Raw genomic sequence first — 22,521 nt, forward strand, 5'->3', positions numbered from 1 at the left:
AGACCTGCTGGGGACTTGGGCCACAAATGGTCCAAAGCACAAGTTCGTAGAACGTGGTTTAGGGTTTGCACTCGAAATTAGTGCACGGTTCCCAGGTATTGCAGTTCCTCGTCACTCGTGGGGTCCAGATGCCACAGCTTTGCTGGGGACTCAAAATGGCCTCTGAGAGGTCAGGAAATCCCCTTCTGGGGCCGCAGGGACTTCGGACTCTGGCGGGAGCGGTGAAGTTTGCAACAGTCGATTTAGGTTTTTGGTGCCTGCCAAGCAGGGGAGTCACTCCTTGACTCCAAGGGAGATTCTTCAGTCTCCCAAAGATAGTGAAACGTCGAAGGGCCAGGATTCTTCTTTGTAGAGCGTCGTCCAGGGTTAATCTGAATTGCATTGGCAATGCTTGCTATCTTATAGTGAAGATAAGGGAGGAACTAGCTCTATGACCACTCCTCTAGGAGGGTCAGGGTAGTGGGTGGTTACACCCACTTCCCTTTGTCCAGTTTCACGCCAGAGCAGGGGCAGGTAGCCCCTGAACCGGTTTGAGCTGGCATATGCACAGAGGAGCCTACTGCTCCCCCAGTGCAGGACTTCAAAGCACTCTAAGAGTGCACCCACCCAGCTCCAATACACTAAATCCTGTCTGGGAGGTGGTGACACCTCCCTGTGACAGGATACCTTTTGTTGGGCCTCCTCCACTGCGAGTTTCGGTCAGCAGCAGGAGGGCAGCCCAGTGTCTGTGCTGGTGGCATCCATTTTGTGATGCCAGGGCTCTTGGAGATTTCTACCATTTAGTACAGTGGGTACATGTCATCCCCTCTAGAAGGGTGGGATCATACTCCCACACCAGATACTGGTGTGGGGGTATGATTCCAAGTTGTTTGACACCAAACACAACATGTTTTGATGCAGTCATTCCAAAGTTAGCATTTACCGCGAGGTTATAATGCACTTAAGAGTATATGGTTTAACTGCATCCACAAACAGCAGCAGAGAATAGACTCTGCCAGCTGCAGAGGGGTCCTGCTCATGCAGAATCACCCCCTCACATAGTAAACCAAGCACCCTGTCCACAGGATTGATAGGGCCTGCAATAGGGGTGGCTGGTAGGTTTATAGGTGTGTGTGTATGGTGAGATATAGGGAACCTATACCTCAGTGAGAAGTGCTTACACTACCTCACACAGGCTGCAGTAGCAGGCCTGTGATGTCAGATTGAGAATGCTTCCCAGGGGTGGCATAATACATGCTGCAGCCCCTGGTAGGCCTGTGAAGTACCAATGCCCTAGGTACCTAAGGTACCATATACTAGGGGCTCATAAGGTACCACAGTATCCAATCACTAGTGCATCTAATATGCACACAAAGTCGTTTAGAGAGATCAGTGAGACTGGGGCTCTGATTAGCAGGGACCCAGCCAGACTATAACCAGATATCGGTGTTAAAATCAGAAAAAAAGTGGGGGCAACATAAGTGCAGATCCTACTCTCCTACAGCAGAGCCAGGGCCGGACGGCGGGGGTTGGGAGGGGGGGCACCAGCGGCCCTGGCAAGAATGCCAAAACCATCCCCCTCCTCTACGATCGCAGTCTCCCCCCTCCCTGCAGCAATAACCTGGCGGGTCGAGGAACCAGGAGCTGCGCCTGGGCCTCGAGGCGCTACAACCCCCGGGGATGCCCGAGGGAATCAAAAGGCAGTGGTCGAAGTGGGGGAAAGAAAAGTAGGGGAACTGTGGGCGGAGAATCAGAGGGCGGGAATAAACCAAGGATTGGATCAGTGGGCAGAGCCGGAAGTGTGGCCAGAATGCGCAAACATCCCAATTTTTAGTATTTGTTTGGCATTTCACTACCCAGTTTAATCAACCAATGGATACACATGATTATTTAAGGTTATAATGAGTTATTGACATTAAAACACATTCACAAAGTGGGGTATGCTTCTAATCACAGAATGTCCCAAATACGATAAAATGTGGAAGCACAAACTATTTGTCGCCGAGCCATGGAGTTTGTCATCAGCACTTCTCCCTTTTTCCACAACAGCAGTTCAAACATGAATGGCAAAATATCCTAGTTTGCAAATGTTTTCTATATAATTATGGCTCTGCCATATTTGCCTCATAATGCAGGATCTGCTGCATGATCTGACCATTTAAAACTAATAAATTGTTTATAGCTCAAACGTTAATAAAAAAATGTGACTTGTGTTGCTGCGGAGTAGATGGCTTATTGCAAAGGCTGACTGATCACCTTTCTCACTGTTGCATTTGTATGTTACACTGGTACTAATAAGGCAAAATCTTTCTTGAGACTGTTAGCATGTGTACACATGTCAAAATAATAAAATATCAGAAAATATACTGCATTACTCTGCAGCCTTTTTTTAATATATAATTTAGTCAACACTGCGGCATAATGTTGTCCTCCTTTGCTTGCTGCATAATTAATTCCAGTGGCCCCACAGCAAGCAGCACATGTTAAAAGTGCTTGTGAATGAAGCAGAGAGACTGAAGTTTGTGAACTTAATTTGGTGTGCGTGCAAATTCTGCATTGCCAATCCCTGGTAAGTTGTAGCTACTACTGCTGAAACAAGGCCAATGGAGGTACCTATGGGTGAGGCAGACTGGCCTCAAGGGCAGGTCCGGCCTTAGCACTGGTGGTGCCCTGTGCATTAATGTTGGTTATTGCACCCCCAATGACCACCTCTACTATGGATTCCCTCACTACCACCCTTTAACAGTGCCCCTCAAGTCTCCATAACCACACTCTCTCTGATGCATTTAATTTGATTTACAGCGCCGCTCATACCAGTGTAGGGTGTCAGAGCACTTTACATCACATATGTGTGTAAATCAATGTATAGAAAATGTTACATAAGACTAAGGACTACAAGGTGTAGGAGTCACATGACAACCATACTAGTAGGCCATATAGGTTAATAGTGATTGGTCTGGAGAAACACAAGCTAAGAATTTAAAACGTAATACCGTGGTTGGGGGTCTCTTTAATAATCAGAATTGATTTCTGTCCAAAAGAACACTTTTTGCAATATTGGGATAACCAAAGACTGGAGGAAAAAACACAATGCTCTAATTTATATCTTGGAGTTTGCATGCAGCTCTTAGATGACAGTTAATAGCGCACTGTTCTATGTTAGGATTTTAACTTATAAACTGCAAGCAACAAAAGGATTTCTCTGACAAATGCAGCAGCCCACTGACCTATTTACATTATGTGCACTTTGTTATCTGCATGGTACATGTTCTTTGCAGGAGGCACATTAACCCTCTGTGCTACCTTTCCATGAGTCAAAACTTCCACTAGATAAAACTCTGATCTCTCTCTAGGAAGAACATTAAACACCAGAGTCATCATGACATTTTTATTGTTGCCGAAAATTGCTGGAGGCCAGGAAGGAGGCAGCAAGCGCTTTTAAAACCTTAATATACTTGCAAACATAATGCCGCCACCCAAAGTCAGCGCCCAGTCACACCGGGTGCACTGCCCTAGAGCTGGCCCTTCTCAGGGGTCCTGTGACCACAGTGACAGAGTCACTGTTGTTCTTGGTTGTGCTGCTTCATTGGCCTACCAGCAAGACTGGAGGTGAACTTCAGTATGGATTGTGGTGGACAAACCTTGAAGGTTAACCTACACTTGTCATGCTAGGGTCCACCTGCTGGTGCTAAGACACCAGCGCTTCTAAGGTCTTGCGGGGCCTTAGAAGGTCTAGCATGGGATTGTGCTCTCTCAGGAGAGTGGTCTGGTGGACTGGTTATTAAGGCTGAACCTGGTTCCCCAGTTCCAAATTCAGCAGCTCTGGCCATAGTGCCACATCCTCTCCCCCACTGAACACCATACTGCCCCACTGAGAAACTCTCACTGCTTTCAACTACAACCCAATTGCTGCCGGCTATAAACACCTGGATGAGGCTCAATTTAAATGACGCAATAAACAAGAGCAATATGCGGCCTACAAAAAAAAGTAACATCATCCTGGAAAAAGCAAACACTCATAGGGGATGCAAAATGTTGCAAACCATGTGAAATGTAAGCAGGAACAACATGGTTACCTTAACGATCTCTCACTCACTATTCAGAAATCAGTGAGTGCTTTTGCCTGAAAAGTTAAAGACATGACTACAGGGCCCTGAATGGACCCATTTCAATGTCCATTGCTAATATCCTTACAAAACGTTAGCAGTATGGTAAAAAGACCACATCCCTGAATGCAGAGCTGCAGTACACATTTTGTTTTCCAATCCACACTTTGCAGTACCTCCAGGATTGGTGCACTAGTTGCAAGCCCAGGAAAACAAAGACGAGGAAACAGAAACAGCGCTTCACTCGCAAACTCTGTAAAAGTGGCGCAAATGGGTGTGAATGAAATCAACCTGGCCAGTTTGCTTCCACTGTCTTACTTTATTTAGGTATTTTTCATATTTTTAACCTTTTATTACAGAGGCTGCACTTTGGAATTAAATAAGACATTTCCAGGAAAAAATATTTTCTTTTTTGGATCCATTTCACAGGGGAGCAAATAAAAGAAAGTAGATGAAAGAGAGTGAGAACCCCATCTTGAAGTCACGGTTTTCAGTAGGAGAAGAGCTGCTAGACAGAAAGAGAGGGAAGAATGAAAGAGTGGGGGGGGGGGAGGCAGCTGAAGCAGCAGAGCAGAAGTGGACACCAGGCGGGCAACTAGAGCCAAATTTCGGATGGGGGCTGAACAAGATTAGGGGGGGGGGGGCTAAGTCTTCCAGCCATAGGCAGAGTGGCTGTAAGAAGGGGTGAAAACAAAACAAAAGCCTCATTAACGAGTGTACTGGTGTGCAGTCTAGTAGTGGGGAGGGCGGAGCGTAGGTGGAGCGAGGGAAGAGGAGGTGCTAGGAAAGGGAAACGGGGCAGTTAGAGTAGGGACACTGAAGGTAGAGGATAAGAATAAAGAAGCCTCCCTGAACCTACCGTGTCTGTCGTGATTGAAGGGTGACGCAGGGGGACACGACAGCTGGCGACGAGGGTGGGATGAGCAGCAGACTCTCCCGGACCCGACGACGTGAACGACCCGCCGGAGACCGAGTGGTGGCAGGTGACGGCGGGAGCGCTGACACGCGCGCGGTGCACCCGGAGTCTGACCCGGGGCCTGCAGACAACAGAGGCGAACGCGGATGAGAAGGGGAAGCCCAGATCCTGCTCAAGGAACCCCCCCCCCCCCCGCGTGAGAAGTGCTTCGTAGAAGGCAATCTCAACACATGAGAGCCCCCCCCCCTGCGCATGAAATAGGAAGATACACGTGCGAGCAGCGGTGAAGCCTCCCTACCTGGTGCAAGCGGCAGTCTCCAGGAGTGGGTGAGTGAAGCTCTAACACGCTGCGGCAGGCAGAAAGCAATGATCGAGCCTCGTGTGAGGCCCCACGTGTGCAGTGACCCGGCGGCCATCTTAAAGTCAGGCAGCCTCGGAGGGACATCCCCATTGAAGTGAATAGGCGGCCATCTTAAAGTCAGGCGCCCAGAACAAATTTAAACAAGCACAAGCCAACGCAAACAAGCACGAGCTAATACAAGCGAGTGAACAAACAAACACGAGCAAAGTCCACTGCAAGTGTGAAAGCAAACAAGCACAAGCAACAGCAAAAGTGAAAGAAGAATACAACCAGCAAGCACAAGCCAACGTCAATGCAAAGCAAATGAGCACGAGCTAATACAGGCAAGTGAACAAACAAACACGAGCACAGTCACAACGAACTTGGGAAGCCACCTGAGCTGACGGAAGTGGGTTGAGTCGCACACACGATGTCGAACCACGGATCACCGACCCGTCAGGAAGCGAAGCCAATCGTCATGGGACTGTCGCATTTGCGCCCTCCGGAGCCTCTTGCGCTCGTTGTCGGTAGCAGTATGGGCCCTCGCTGGGAGGAATGGATAGAGGACTTTGAGGACTACATCAAAGGCTCCAAGGTACTCGGGGATGAGGACCAGCTAATTGCACTCCGCAATCTAGTGGGGAAAGATGTCAGCAAGATGATCAAGGAAATTCCCGCTGCAGATGCAGGAACATACGCCAAAGTTCGTGAGGCCCTGGATAAAAAATTCATACACAAGAAGAATGTGGACTATGAGAGGTATGTGTTCCAGCGGGCGCGACAAGAGAAAGATGAGATAATGGGCGCCTACATTACGCGACTTCGGCGGCTAGCGCGTCACTGCGATTTCGAATCGTTCTCAACGGATGATGCCATACGCTTGCGCGTAATCGACGGCTGTCAGTCGGAGACCCTTCGACGAAAACTGCTAAAGAAGACTCACACCCTGGACGAAATCGAAGAACTAACAAGAGTGCACGACCAGGCCGAGGAACATGCCAAGTCCATGGAGTCAGGGTGCACGGAGCGCAAGGAGCTTGCATGCCAAGTGCACACTAGTCGTCCCCGCCGGGGGTCGAAAGAGCGCGAGCGACATGCCCGACCATCTTCGCGCCGCCGCTACCCAGAACATCGGCGACCTGACTCGGGGAGGAGGAGCAAGCGACATGATCACGCAAAGAAATCGGCTGCGAGACGGTGCTACAGATGTGGATATGACTTTCCACACAGCGGGACATGCCCGGCCATGGGGCAACAGTGCCGCAAGTGCGGCCGGAGTCATCACTTTGAAGCTATGTGCGGGGAATACCGCCGTGAGAAAGACAAAGACAAGACCGCGCCTGAGTCGTCGAGAAGAGACACCCGCCGGCACCATGTACGAGCAGTGCATGTCCGCCAGAAATCATCATCAAGGTCCTCCCATTCCAGCAGGGAGTCGCGGTCGTCCAGGTGGTCAAGGAGATCTCCATCTCGTGAATCAGGGTCATCTTCAGACGAACAAGAGTATTCGGTGGAGTACGCGAACATGATCGCTGACCCGGACCAACTCAAAAAATACCCCCGTCTGGACATCAGTGTTGGTGGCCACAACACGAAGTTCGTGATGGACAGCGGGGCGTCACTGAACTACATCCCAGTGACTGAATACAGGAAGATGAATCCTCGCCCCCGACTGAACCCTGCGCACGTCCGTGTCTACACCTGGATGTCCAGAGAACCACTTCCGTGTCTTGGAAAATTCCCGACTGTACTGAGGCACCAAACGACATCGGTTCCAGCGGTGATACATGTCATCGAGGGGCCGGAAGCGGACTGTCTCCTCAGCCTACTGACGGCCGAACGGCTAAGACTGGTTGAAATTCTCTATCGCGTCACCGATGACGGTGACACCGTCCGCAAGTTCCCAAAACTGTTCACAGGACTCGGAAAAATGAATAGGGGCCAGATCCGCTTGCATATCGATGAACAGGTTCAACCGGTTGCCCAGCATCCCCGAAAGGTTCCTTTTCACCTTCAACAGGCTGTAGAAGATGAACTGCAAGACCTCCTGACAGCCGACATCATCGAGCGTACAGAGGGCCCCACGCCGTGGGTATCGCCAGTGGTGATCGTCCCGAAGAAAGGAACTCCAGGGAAAGTCCGACTCTGTGTGGATATGCGCATGCCCAACACAGCTATCGAGAGAGAACGCCACCCAGGACCCCATCTGAGTGACATGATAGCCGCACTAAATGGTGCGCGCGTGTTTTCCAAACTCGACCTCAACAAAGGGTACCATCAACTGGAACTCCATGAAGACTCTCGATACATCACAACGTTTGCGACGCACCTGGGGCTGTTCCGGTATAAAAGGCTGAATTTTGGCATATCATCAGCTGCCGAGATATTCCAAGAAGACATCCGGCAGACTATCCATCACATCCCCAACACACTGAATTACAGTGATGACATCCTAGTGTACGGGGCGAACATTCAAGCTCATGACACAGCCCTCGACAGAGTCTGCCACGCGCTCTTGGACGCAAACTTAACTCTCAACAAAGAGAATTGCGAATTCCATCAAGAAAAGCTGAAATTCTTCGGGCACGTCTTCTCTGGTGCAGGGATGAAGCCGGACCCGGACAAAGTGAGCTCGCTGAATGACACCAAGAGTCCACGGGATGTCAGCGACGTGCGGTCCTTCCTAGGGATGGCGAGCTACTGCTCACGGTACATCGAAGACTACGCCACTCTCAGCCACCCCCTCCGGAGACTGACAAAACAAGGCCAGGCATTTGAGTGGACTCCGGAGTGCGAGCGAGCATTTCGGAACATCAAACAAGCGGTGGGAAAAGCCGACAGTCTGGCGTACTTCAGCCCGGACCGGAAAACTGAGATCACAGTGGACGCCAGCCCCGTTGGTCTAGGTGCTATCCTGGCCCAATACGATAAGGACACTGACCAGCGTCACATAGTGGCCCATGCCAGCCGAAGTCTCTCCGACACGGAGAAGGCCTACTCCCAACCCGAGAAAGAGAGCCTCGCGGTAGTATGGGCCTGCGAACACTTTCACGTGTTCATATATGGAAAACACTTCACCATGGTGACAGACCACCAAGTGCTCGTCACCATCTTTGGGAACCCGCGCTCCAAAATGCCACCCCGCATCGAACGATGGGGACTACGTCTGCAAGAATATACTTTCACCATTGTCCACAAACCATGGAAGTCGGCCAACCCAGCCGATTACATGTCAAGGCACCCCGAAGCTACCCAACGTCCCACTCCGTCCGTAGCTGAGGAGTACATCCACTTCGTAGTGGCCCAGGCACGGCCGCCGGCTGTTCCCCTAGAAGCCATCCAGCAAGCCACCTCGCAGGATGAGCTGCTACAAAGGGTGATTCACCGGGTACAAACACATCGGTGGAGACAGGACGATACACCTGAGGAGAGTGACCCAGAGAAGTGCCAAGAGCTGCAGGCATTCAAGAATGTGAGCGAGGAACTATCCGTCACAGCGGAAGGACTGCTCCTGAGAGACCACCGGATTGTCATCCCACAGCACCTGCGCCAAGGAGTCATCAACCTGGCCCATGAAAGCCATCGAGGCGTGGTTGCGACCAAGAGAGCCCTTCGTGAACGTGTCTGGTTCCCATTTCTTGACAAAATGGTAGAACGTACCCTCAAAGACTGTCCGCAGTGCCAAGTGGTGGGGCGCGGTGATCCTCCAGCCCCGCTCCAAATGACACCATTACCATCAGGAGTGTGGCAGGAACTAGCCATGGACTTCTACGGCCCAATGCAGTCGGGCAAGTACGTGCTGGTGGTTGTTGATGAGTACTCGAGATTCCCCATCGCCCGATTCGTCCCTTCCACCGGAGCAACTGCCACGCTTGCCGTCCTTGACGAGGTATTTGCAGCTTGGGGAGTACCCAAGGTAGTGAAGACGGACAATGGCCCGCCGTTCAATGGGCAAGAGTTCAGTGACTTCATGAAACTAATGGATATCCGACACCGGCGAATAACACCGCTATGGCCTCAGGCTAACGGCACTGTTGAAAGATTCATGGCCACTCTCAAGAGAACATTCCAGCAGGCCGTGCTTGATAGAAGAGACATGCAAACAGCCCTCAATGACGTGCTCCGATCATACCGAACGACACCGCATGCCACCACAGGCAAATGCCCAGCGACGCTCATGCTGGGGCGTCCTATTCGGACACGAATACCCACCTGGGAAGGAGCATTACGACCCGTGTCCCCAGGTCGCATCCATCAAGAAATGGCGACCACTGACCGGGCTCGCAAAGAGGGCATGAAAACGTATGCTGATGGTCGGAGGCGAGCCCGATCGCTCTCCTTCCGAGAGGGAGACTGTGTGGTGGTTAAGCAGGAGCAATGTAAGAAAACGGACAGCAGGTTTCGAGCAGAGCCTCTGACAGTCACCCGTCAAAAGGGAACCATGCTGACGGCAGAATCAGACAGTAGGCGCATCACTTGAAATGTGTCTCATTTTCAAAGATGTAGCTCGGCTCTGCAGGATGCGCTAGAGTCACGACTCCAGCCTCCGAGAACTGATCAGACTGAACTACGAGGTGAGACTGCTACTGGCCCGGAGGAAAGAAGCGAAGGCAACCATACTGCGGTACCAGAAGGCCGGTCTCTCAGACCACGACAGACAATCCGCCAGCCACGTCGGCTAATTGAAGAGATGTAAATATTTTGTGAGTTTGTTCTGTTAACAAAGGGGGAGATGTACTGGTGTGCGGTCTAGTAGTGGGGAGGGCGGAGCGTAGGTGGAGCGAGGGAAGAGGAGGTGCTAGGAAAGGGAAACGGGGCAGTTAGAGTAGGGACACTGAAGGTAGAGGATAAGAATAAAGAAGCCTCCCTGAACCTACCGTGTCTGTCAAAGACCTGTGAAGTACGGGCTGACACACATGATGGGGGGGGCTGAAGCCCGGTGAGCCCAATGGGTGTTGCGCGCCTGGTGGACACTATTTTTCTTCTCTGAGCAAGAAGGAGAACTCCAGTTACTGCTCTGCCGCCCGTCCTCGAACGCCAGGAAACGCCGAGCTTTATTTAAAGGCCATGGTGATTTCTTGCTTCCCGGGACGCATTTTCAAAATAAAAAAGTAGGGGGAACGGAATCCTTGGAATAGAATAAGTAGGGGCACGCCGTGCCCTTCCGATCCCGCCCACTTCGACCACTGATCAAAGATAACTACAACCCCCGGGAGTGGACGGATGTAGAGCGGGCTGGGTACAGACAGAGACAGCCAGCCAGCCACCCTACTACAATCTACAGCCACCACGTGGTTTACCACCATCATTAATAAACCTACTGCAGGGAGTGAAACGAGCACCAAGGGGCAGAAGTGGCGTCAAACCTTCGTGTGAAGACCGCCCGCGTCTTAGGAAGGGTGATTGATGCCTGCCAATGACAGGCCATGATGACGTCATTCCGGCTCTGGATACATACCTCACGGGTCTGGTTCGCGCTCTATAAAAAAACTGTAAAATAAATAACATCTAGAGCATCATCATCATCCTCCCCCCCCCCTCCCCCCCTCACACACCCTTGGTCAGGAGCAGCGCAGGATGGATTGATCCATGCTTACATTTACAATCCCTTCGCCTCACGGCCTTTATAACGTCTAGTGGTTTCAATAGCCAGTGTTTAAAGCGCCCGAGATCTCCGACTCCGCCTGTCGAATGCACGAGGGAGGGCGAAGAAAAGAGACAGCAACAGTTCACAACTGGCATTAGAGAGACATTGAGGCGCCTTAGTGCAGTCCAGGACTTTACAACTCCGGCTCCCAGGCACGACCGTCCAGTTAACTGAATAAAGACTACAACTCCCAAAATGCATTGATTTAGCTAAGGACAGCCTTCGGCAAACAAGGTTGTGTCCTCGGGACACGTAGTAAGCTGCTCACCCGAACATCTACCCCGCTCTTAGCTCCCTCCAGCTCAGACGCTACCTCCAGGAGTTGGGGTGCAGGGTTTCGTGGTACTTACATTTTCTGGGGTACACATGCAGTTCTCCGCGAAGGGCCAGTCCCCGAAAGTCTTCAGCCGGTTGGTGAAGTCGTACATCTCCCGGTACTGATGCAATATCTCCATTTTCGACACCACACAGGCCAGGAGCCAAAGGAAAAAGACTAAAGAGGGTGCGCCGAGACTTGGGCCGGAGAAACCAGAAGGAAGAGGACTTGTCTTAGCCGAGCGGGTCCGAGCACTTGCTTCACGCTAGCCACACCCCGCCCACTTGTAGCCCTAACCCTGGAGGGTGTCCAACGCCTGCCTGAAGGCCCCGGGGCTTTGTTACTACCGGCTGTCTGTCGGTCAGTCAGTGGCCTCAGCAGGAGAGCTGTCCTTACCCGTCAGTCAGTGTGGCCTCCTACCAGGAGGGCTTCGGCCAGTCAGTGGCCTTACTCCCGGCAGGGCTGTCAGTCCGTCTGTCAGCCAGTGGCCTCTTAACCAGGAGGGCTGTCCGTCAGTCAGTCCCTCAGTCAGTGTCCTCAGCAGGAGGGCTGTCCGTCCCATGCCCTGCCCTGCCCTGCTCGGGGTCAGTGCAGCCACGACGGCTGTCTGTCACTTGGAGGGATTGGAGCCGGACCTCTCCCTTCCTGGGCCCCTCCTGCCGGGCGGGCTCTGAAACGACAAACACACCCTGGAGATGCCGCAACTGGGCGAAAACACCGTCAAATACCGATTTATGAGGGGACTCCTCGATCCTGCAGGACGGAGCTTGTGTTACCCAGTTACACACCCAGGACTGGACAACAAACAGAGGAGGGTGAGCCAAGGGTCTGGGGTCCAAACGAGAGCCGGGCCAAGGGTCTGGGGTCCCAACGAGAGCCGGGCCAAGGGTCTGGGGTCCCAACGAGAGCCGGGCCAAGGGTCTGGGGTCCCAACGAGAGCCGGGCCAAGGGTCCCAACGAGAGCCGGGCCAAGGTTCTGGCGTCCCAATGAGAGCCGGGCCAAGGGTCTGGGGTCCCAACGAGAGCCGGGCCAAGGGTCCCAACGAGAGCTGGGCCAAGGTTCTGGCGTCCCAATGAGAGCAGGGCCAAGGGTCTGGGGTCCCAACGAGAGCCGGGCCAAGGGTCTGGGGTCCCAACGAGAGCCGGGCCAAGGGTCTGGCATCCCAACGAGAGCCGGGCCAAGGGTCTGGGGTCCCAACGAGAGCCGGGCCAAGGGTCTGGGGTCCCAACGAGAGCCGGGCCAAGGGTCTGGGGTCCCAACGAGAGCCGGGCCAAGGTTCTGGCGTCCCAACGAGAGCCTGGCCAAGGTTCTGGCGTCCCAACGAGAGCCGGGCCAAGGGTCTAGCGTCCCAACGAGAGTCGGGCCAAGGGTCTGGGGTCCCAACGAGAGTCAGGCCAAGGGTCTGGCGTCCCAACGAGAGCCAGGCCAAGGGTCTGGGGTCCCAACGAGTGCCGGGCCAAGGGTCTGCGGTCCCAACGAGAGCCGGGCCAAGGGTCTGGGGTCCCAACCAGAGCCGGGCCAAGGGTCCGGGGTCCCAACCAGAGCCGGGCCAAGGGTCCGGGGTCCCAACCAGTGCCGGGCCAAGGGTCCGGGGTCCCAACCAGTGCCGGGCCAAGGGTCCGGGGTCCCAACCAGTGCCGGGCCAAGGGTCCGGGGTCCCAACCAGTGCCGGGCCAAGGGTCCGGGGTCCCAACGAGAGCCGGGCCAAGGGTCCGGGGTCCCAACGAGAGCCGGGCCAAGGGTCCGGGGTCCCAACGAGAGCCGGGCCAAGGGTCCGGGGTCCCAACAAGAGCCGGGCCAAGGGTCCGGGGTCCCAACGAGAGCCGGGCCAAGGGTCCGGGGTCGCAGCGAGAGCCGGGCCAAGGGTCTGGGGTCGCAGCGAGAGCCGGGTCAAGGGTCTGGGGTCCCAGCGAGAGCCGGGCCAAGGGTCTGGGGTCCCAGCGAGAGCCGGGCCAAGGGTCTGGGGTCCCATCGAGAGCCGGGCCAAGGGTCTAGGGTCCCAGCGAGAGCCGGGCCAAGGGTCTGGCGTCCCAACGAGAGCCGGGCCAAGGGTCTGGCGTCCCAACGAGAGCCGGGCCAAGGGTCTGGGGCCCCAACGAGAGCCGGGCCAAGGGTCTGGGGCCCCAACGAGAGTCGGGCCAAGGGTCCCGTCAGGAGCTGAGCCCGAAGTATACTGGGCTCGAGGTCCCTAGAGGACCTCGAGCTGAGCCAGAGCCGGCATCTGGTTACTCATTCTGTAGCCGACCCACCTCTAGCCACAAGCAGCACCATTCACATGAAAAAAAAAAGTGCGATATCCAGAACTCTCAGGTTTCTGAGGCCCATGCTTGAGTAGCTCATCAAATCCAGGAATTTACTTCGACTTCTGGGACCTGTAGTCCTGATTTTTAATGGGTTAAGTAGAACTACAAATCCCCAAATCCTAATGAAAAATACAGCATGGATGACGTACTCTTGGAGGTGGGTAACTTGAGAGCTCTTGTGATAGCTGTTCACACGTGAGGCAGCTCGGGGTCTCTGGGAGTACCAGAGGACTCCCTGTAACTCGGCCCCTGCTCGAGTACTCAGCCTCCATTTTAAAGACTCGCTCATTTGAGGTGTGGTCGTATTCCTTTATCTCCATCACACTCAATGGCAGCTTTAGTGACAAGGAGTCATGTCACAGCTACCAACTGGCCCTTGTCATGTATGAGGCCTGAAGCAAATCCTGGTTGCATTGCATTCTGGGACTTGTAGTACCCTATTATAAGTCTCAGTGCAAGCATCTCCGTGTATATTCCATTTTAGAACAAAAAGCCAAGCTTGGCAGACCAGACACACATGCCATGATATCCATGGCAACCATGCACACCATAACTGAAATCATATAGAATAGTTACCATTTCACAATTCCTCTCTTCGAAGGCTTACAAATGATGTATATTTGTCACTCAAATGAGAAGAATGCTCCAGGTTCACCCTTTCTATGCCCTCTGTTTCTTCTGCTACTGACACCCCTAGTATAAATACTACACTACAAGTCCCACAATGCAAAGAAAATCCAGAAATGGATAGGCTCCATACCTGGCATGGGTTTATTAGACGAATGTCCTGTTCTGAACATTTATTAAATAAAAAGGACTAGCTGAACTGCCCCCATGAATTGTCTGCATGACATGAACCACTTCACGGTTATAAACAAAGCCAAACAAAAAAACATTTTAGAAGGTGCCATAATCCCTAAGGTATCCGTGCGCCAAAAGCAATCGTTCTAGACACACATCTACAAAGCAATGTCCTCTGCTTTTTAGGAAACTTTGGGGGATATTATCAAGAAGTGGCGATAATTATCGCTAACCGCCGTTAGCGTGACTTTTTTTATCGCCGTCTACCACGGGAAATTATCGCCGTGTTAGCGGCGTATTAACAACACGCCGTCAACAGGCGATAGTTTCTCTTACCGGGTGAAATGTCCGGCGATAAAATTAGCGGGATGGCGATAAAAATCCTCCCGCTAATGTTAAAAAAAAGTGGTGATAAGCCCCTTAGCGATAAAAAAACGCACGTTAGGCAGCCCAACATGAGTGATTTTTCCCTCTAACTTAAAAAAATAGCCTAACAGTCCACCTCCCATAGGAAAGATGCCCCCAAAAGTTTTATGCATATTGGAGCAGCCAGGGCCAAGTGCAGCACACATAAACAACCCCCTCAAGCCACCCAAAATCAGGATGACCAGGATGAGAGCCTGGATGCCCCGCTGGACCTGCGTCTTGAGCCTGGATGCCTCCCTGGACCTGCCTCTGGAGCCTGGATGCCTCCCTGGACCTGCGCCTGAAGCCTGGATGCCCGCTGGACCTGTGTCTTGAGCCTGGATGCCTTCCTGGACCTGCGTCTGGAGCCTGGATGCCCCGCTGGACCTGCGTCTGTAGCCTGGATGTCTCCCTGGACCTGCGTCTGGAGCCTGGATGCCCCGCTGGACCTGCTTCTTGAGCCTAGATGCCTCGCTGGACCTGGTCTGGAGCCTGGAGTGGGATGTGGAGGAGCTGTGAAGTCGATGAGCCGTGGCAGGAGACATTGAATCATGACGATCGCCAGTACTCGGCGGTGAAGTCTGGCAGGTCGCATGGAGCCACATAGCTGAGTTGTGTGAGAAGACCGCCTTGCGACTCTTGGAGCAGTTAATGGTAGAGGCGCTCTTGCGCACCAACATTGTGAGGTCCACATCGCATACCACGATCCACCACTACACCGGGGTGCATGGAGGGGATTACCAACGGTGTGTGCCATCTCCCTGCATCACAGGCCGTATGATGTTGGGCTGGCCATACGCTGTGGAGGCTGAGACCCCTGTGCTACAGTGAACTTGTGTGACATGAGCGCTGTGCCTTCACGGCTAAGGATACCCTTCTGCATCAACTGCATCGGGAGGTCCACCAGCGTACTAGGCGGCGACTGCTGTACCCAGCCAAGTGAAATCACACCAGGCTGAGGCTCCTGTGACTGAGTCACAGATTTGGAGAGAGTGCAGTGGATTGTGCCACGGTGTCAATGTCCAGTTAAGGAGAAGGTGGGACGCGCAGCTCAAGACGGCCAGGGGGTGAGTCGCTCACGCCTAACGCACATAGATGACACCCCCCAGTGGCGGCTCTTCCTCTATGGCAGAAGAGCGTTGCCCCCACCGCCTCAAGCAGTGCAGAAGTGGAACAATCATCACATGCTGATAACTCAATCAATGAATCAATCAGGGGAATTGTAAGCACGCTACTCACCCATGAGGGTATCAAGGCGCTGGGGGGGAGGGATCTGCAGAACTGTTAGCTGAAGAGCCAGGTCTTGAGGGTCTTCCTGAAGGTGTTCAGGGAGAGGCCGCGTCTGATGTCTGCCGGCAGCTCGTTTCAGGTCTTGGATGAAATGTGGGAGAAGGATCTGCCACCTGCTCTTGCTCTTTGGATGCACAGGGTTTTGGCCGGTGCAAGTTTGGAAGAACGGATGTCTCTTTTGGGCACGTGGAAGTTGATTCTGTCGTTGAGGTATTTGGGTCCATTGTTGTATAGGCCATTGTCGGCGTGAGTAAGGATTTTGAAGGTGACTCTTTTCTCCATGGAGAGCCAGTGGAGTCTACGTAGGCGTTGGCTGATGTGTTCGTGCCGGGAGATGCCGAGGATGAGTCTGGCGGCGGTGTTCTGTAATGTCTGGAGTTTGCGGAGAAGGGACTTGTAAATGCCGGCGTAATATGTATTTCATTAGTCCAGTCTGCTGGTGATGAGTGCATGTCTTCCTTGACTCTGGGGGGCTCCATTTGAAGGTCTTGCGGAGGATGCGGAGGGTGTTGAAGCAGCTGGAGGCGATGGTGTAGACCTGTCGGTTCATGGTGAGGGATGAGTCGAGTACGATGCCGAGGTTTTTGGCGTGGTCCGAGGGGGTAGGTGGGCTTCCAAGGATGGCGGACACCAGTTGTTGTCCCATGCTGAAGGGGTGGTTCCAAGCACGAGGACAACTGTCTTCTCAGCGTTGAGCTACAGGCAGCTGTTGGTCATCCAGACTTCGAAGTCATGCATTCCTTTCTGGAAGTTGAGTCTGGCAGTGGTGGGGTCTTTGGTGCGGGAGAGGATGAGCTGGGTGTCATCAGTGTAGGATACGATGTTGAGGCCTTGTTGTCTGACGATGGCGGTGAGGGGGGCCATGTAGATGTTGAAGAGGGTCGGGCTCAGAGATGACCCCTGTGGGACTCCGCAGGTGATTTACGTGTGATTGGAGAGGAAGGGTGGCAGTCTGATCCTTTGGCTTCTTCCGGTGAGGAATGATCGGATCCATTCTAGGGCTGTTGCTTGTATGCCGGTGTTGTGAAGTCTGGCGACTAGTTTGCGGTGGGAGTCGGTGTCGAAGGCCGCTGAAGGGTTGAGTAGGATGAAGGCTGCAGAGTGGCCTTGGTCCAGGAGGGTGCAGATGTCGTCTGTGGCGGCGAGTAGAGCGATCTCGGTGCTGTGGTAGATGTGAGGAGGGCAGGGGTCGGTGGGGGGCCCCCGAGTGGGTGCCTTTCATGGTTGAGGTGGCGTATTCGGTTCTGACCGGCGTCCAGGTGGAGATGGTGGGCTGGCTGGTGTGCCGAGGGGGCAGGGGGGCGGCTGTGGCGTCTGGTGGATGGTCGGCAAAGTCGTTGCAAAGTTTTTTGATCTTGAGGTAGAATTAGGTTCCACACTTTTCGCAGGGGGTCTTAGGACAGTGTGATGTCTGTGGCTTTGCTGCATGGGTTGGTGAATTCATGAATGACCTTGAAGAGTTGCTTGTAGTTGGTGGAGTTGTTGAGCATTTGGTTGTGGTAGTCCGTCATGGCGTCCTTGTAGGTGGTGTAGATTTCGGATGTCTTGGTGTTTCTCCAGTTCTTCTCCAGGCATCTGCAGGAGCATCTTGCTTTTTGGAGATCAGCGGTGAACCAGGTGGCTTTCCTGGGGTGCTGTTTGTTGGACTTGCGTGGCGGGGCGAGCTTGTATGCGCAGTTGGAGATCCATGTGTGGAGTTCTCTGGCTGCGACGCTGGCGTCGGATATGTTGGAGGTCGGGTTGGTGGTTAAGGTCTGGCGGCAGTGTAGGCAGCAGAACTGGCCGTGGGTCGTGTTTGGCGACCCACGGCCAGTTTGAGAAACTTTAAATTACCCCATTACTGCTCTCACAATGCGTTGTGTTCAAATGTGATATTAAGGCACCTGTGTTGTCGGAGTTGCGTTGTTAACGATGTACTGCCTGCGTTGTAATGGTCCTCAGCTGAGCCAAAGGCAACCCATAGGCTACGCCGTTTGCGTCCGTCTGCCCCTGGACCTCGTTCAGCACCAAGGAGCATTCCTCTTGGATACTCCACTGCTACACCACCAGCGCCCTCCTCGCCATCAACCCTGGACGCCACCTCGCCTGCCAGGACCAACCTCTGTTCCATGCCGGACATCGCCTTTGCCATCATTGATGACTGCAGTATCACTTGCAAGGAGCACCGCGACCGTCAAAGAGGAGGCATTGCCGTCACCTAGAGAGTCGCACTCCGACTGACAACGCACTCTAATGTGCCAAGGGTGACCATGGACCACGTCAACTCCCAGATCCAGACCAAGCCCAAGAAGATTCTCTGCGGCACCCTCATGTGGAGTACCCCCGGCCACGGCCCCCATTCTCAAATATCATTGTAGACCTCATTGCACCCCAGGGTCTCCCATCCACCGACTCGGGCATATTATCAAGGGCTTATCGCCGCTTTAGCGGCACTTTTTTGCCGCTAAAGAGCCGATAATTTTATCTCACTATTAGCAAGCTGCAGCAAACTGGCCTTAGTATGAGTATTTGTGCGATAGCGGCCCGTTTTTTTTATCTCAAAGCATGTTAGCGATATTTATCGCTAATGACATGCAAAGTAAGCGTTCCCGTGCAAAGAGGCACGCAAACACCACTGCTCCATATTATCAAGGGGCTCCTTAAAATTCTGAAGAGCAGGTTTTGGTGATGCCCAGCGCTACAAGCAATGTTGCAGCGCTGCCCTGCGACAAAACAACAGTATAGGAATGCGCATAATCAATAAGATAGTGCGCATACCTGTGCCCCAGTCATGAAAAGTGTTGCTGCGCTGCGACAAGACAGCGTTGCAAAACTTCTCACTATGCCCTTCTTGCGACAGCATGGATGCACTGTAATCACTCGACAGCGCTCCATGACGCCAGTGATGACAGATACGTCAGGAATCCTGACGTATCTGCTGGCGCTAAAGTCAAGCATTGCTGCAATCGTGTCACAACCATGACGCAACTCCAGCAATGCCTGGGTCCAGGCCATCCCTACAGCACTGCCTCGCCCTCACGCCTGCCATTAGGCAGGCGGAATGTACTGCCGCAGTGCTGTTCAGGAGGGGTGCCCTAATGCCAGTGCTGTTGGGGATCTATCGGTGGTGGTTGCGTGCTGCGGTGTCATCATTTGGAAGCATTGGTGGAGTGTTGGTGCAGAGGGAGTTGATGAGATGTTCTTCGCTGGCCTTGATCCAGCTGCGAGGTGGTGCGATGATGGCGGTGGCGTCTGGTGGGCAAGGTGAAGACGTAATGTTACCAATGATGGTCGGTCCTGGAGAGTCCGGTGTTGTGGCTGTAGTTGAAGTACCTGCTGGCAGAGGTGACGTGTTCGACCGTGTGTCCTACTATGTGGCCTGTTGAGGTGACTTGCTGCTTGGGTCTGATGTCGGGGACCCTCTCTAGGAGGGGGTGGTGCTATGGTCACTGGGGTTGTCCAGGTGGAACTTGAGTACACCGAGTCGGATGTCGTTGGTGGATGGGAGACCCTGGGGTGCAATGAGGTCTACAATGGCATTGGCTTTTAGGGGGTCATGACACGGGGTGAATTTTGGGTTACAATATGAAAATGTGGGTGTTTTATAGGGTAAAATACTAAAAATGAGGTGTTTTTTGGGGTAAAAAATAAAAAATGGTGTGTGCATTTGTTTCCAATGTGATTTTTGTGTGTGTTTTGGGGACTCAAAAAGAATTCCATGGTTCACGGTTGGGTTTGTGGTGCAAAGGTCAGTTTTGGGTTGCACTCACTGAAGTGGGAACAGTGATCTTTATGTCTCCGCTATGCAACACCCACTCTACTGTTTCAATGTGCCTAGTATCAGTATGCATTGGAATGGAATGCGAGGAGATGGTATGCGTCGCAACTGCGTATGTGCCTTTGGCTCACGAGTGGTACTCCCACTGTGCATTGGTGCACAGCGGCCAACATCGAGAAGTGCAGGGGGGCTGGACAGCTGTGAGGTGGGAAGCGCCGGAAATAACACTAGATGGTACGTGGACGTGGGTATGTATGTGTGAGCGCTTATTGTTAAAAATGTATTGAGGGAAGTCTTACCTCGAAGCTGTATCCCGTGTCTTTGGAGCTCCTGCTCTCCTGAGTCTGCTTCCAGGAAAAGGAAGTAGGCAGCCAGGCTCCCTCCCCTGAGACTATCACAACGCTGTAATGCAGCGGAGGGATTGATAATCAGCAACAGGACAAGTCATGCAGCCAGGGGTCGGAGGGGTGGCCATATTTTCCATGCAGGTTGTAATGCAGCCTACACTGCAAACAGGGAAGTGCGCATGACTGCTTTGGGTGGCCTGAGTGGGCCGACCAAACAGTCATTGCGCACTTGAGCGGGCATGCCAATCCGCCCATGCCCTGCTCTGTGTTTGGAGCAGTCCGAACCTGAGGATACATAGCATGATTACATCAGTTAGTTGTCCCTTGTTTTTAACTTTTGATGTTTTTTTTTTGGCTTCTCGGAGCCTGCACTGCTCGCTTCCCGCCGCTGCTGCCCCTGTGGCCCCGCACCCCTGTCCTCGCCCATTGCCGCCTCCCAGCTGATCATTCCTCCCCCTCCCCTACTAAATGGCAGACGCTGCACGGTTGCGCAGTGGATGTGTGCCGCTGGCGCACAAAAGGCACGCTTAAGCCAAGCCCATCTGCGCCCGTCCGTGACCCGACCACAACCAGCACCAGGAACCCTGGATCTCGTAGCCCCCAATGCTATAGCACAGCCACCCTCCACGCACTCGACCCCAGAAAAGTCAGAGACTGCCACCAGGCCTCACCAAACATGACCCACGGCCAGTTCTCCAGTCTCCACTGCCGCCAGACCTTAACCACCACCCCGGACTCCAACACAGCCGACGCCAGCACCGGCAACACCCCAAGATGCATCCTCCTCAACGTGCGCTCCGTGCACAAACACGCCATGGACATCTGTAACCTACTCAACTCTCTCTCGCCCGACAATGACTTTTTCACAGGGACCTGGACCAACGCCTCCTCCGCCCCCAACATCAACACCGCCATCTCAGACGGATACAAGATCCAGAGGAAGGACCGCCCCAAACACCTGGGAGGGGGCCTCGCCATCGCCCACAAGAGCACCCCCCACCTCAACACCTCCAGCGAAACCTTCCCCTCTGCCGAACACCTGCACTTCCAGATCCAGACCAGCCACAACTCCACACTCCAAGGAACCCTCGTCTACAGACTCCCCAGCCCCCGGACACCCTTCGCCACCACCATCACCGACTTCATCGCACCCCATGCCATCACCTCAATGAACGACATACTCATTGGAGACCTGAACTTCCACCTCGACAACCCCAGCGACCCCAACTCCACCATCCTTCGTGACAACCTCGCCAACGTTGGACTTAAACAACTTGTCACCACACAGACCCACAGATCAGGCAACACCCTCGACCCCATCTTTGCGGCAAGAAACAGCGTTCACTTCAGCCACACAACGCAAACGCCATGGGCCGACCTCCACTGTGTACACTTCGCCGTTGACAAACAGAAGGCACCCAAACCAGCCCCACACACACCTGGGCGGAATTTGATCAAGGCAACCGATGAGCAACTCAACTCCACCCTCACCCGAGACAGCCACACCTAGGCATCCAACACCAATGTCACAGCCAGAGAACTCAACACTTGGATCTCCAATTGCGCATACAAGCTCGCCCCTCTATGCAACCCCGACAAACAGCTCCCCAGAAAAGCCGCCTGGTTCACCACTGATCTCCAAGAAGCAAGACGCACCTGCAGACGCCTGGAGAAGAACTGGAGAAACACCAAGACACCCAAAATCTACACCACCTACAAGGACGCCATGATGGACTACCACAACCAAATCAGGACCACCAAGAAGGACTTCATCCACAACAAACTACACGAAAACTTCACCAACTCCAAGCAACTCTTCAGTGTCATTCATGAATTCAACCACCCATGCAGCAAAGCCACAGACATCACCCCATCCCAAGACCTCTGTGATAAGCATGGAATCTACTTCCTCCTCAAGATCAAAATACTCTATGACAACTTCGCAGGACATCCAGCAGATGCCACAGCCCGCCCACCGCCCCCCAGACACACCAGCTAGCCCACTATCTCCACCTAGACGCTGGTCACAGCCAAAGACACCGCCTCGACCATGGAAAGTCATCCACTCAGGGACCCCCACCAACCCCTGCCCTCCTTACATCTACCACAGAGCCGCGTCCGCCATCGCACATGGACGACAACGCACCATCAACACCACCTTCAAAACAGGCACCTACCCAGATGACTGGAAGCGTGAAGAAGTCAGGCCCCTGCTCAAAAAGCCCACAGCTGACCCCACCGACCTCAAGAACTACCGTCCATCTCGCTCCTCCACTTCGCAGCCAAAGTTGCAGAGTAAACAGTCAACAGGGA

General features: G+C 53.4%; 1 protein-coding gene across 1 annotated transcript in view; it reads right to left on the reverse strand.

Annotated features, from left to right (window-relative positions):
* The window catches only part of LOC146829901 (baculoviral IAP repeat-containing protein 5.1-like), a 158,028-nt gene extending 146,299 nt beyond the window's left edge, over positions 1–11,729 (reverse strand). The window contains exon 1 of the mRNA XM_085606746.1: positions 11,339–11,729. Within this exon, the coding sequence (XP_085462872.1) occupies positions 11,339–11,443 (105 nt within the window). The 5' untranslated portion in view covers positions 11,444–11,729. The remainder of the gene's footprint in view (positions 1–11,338) is intronic.
* Positions 11,730–22,521: the final 10,792 nt, after the last annotated feature.

Source organism: Triturus cristatus, chromosome 5_2, assembly GCF_964204655.1.
Source record: "Triturus cristatus chromosome 5_2, aTriCri1.1, whole genome shotgun sequence".
Taxonomy (NCBI): domain Eukaryota; kingdom Metazoa; phylum Chordata; class Amphibia; order Caudata; family Salamandridae; genus Triturus; species Triturus cristatus.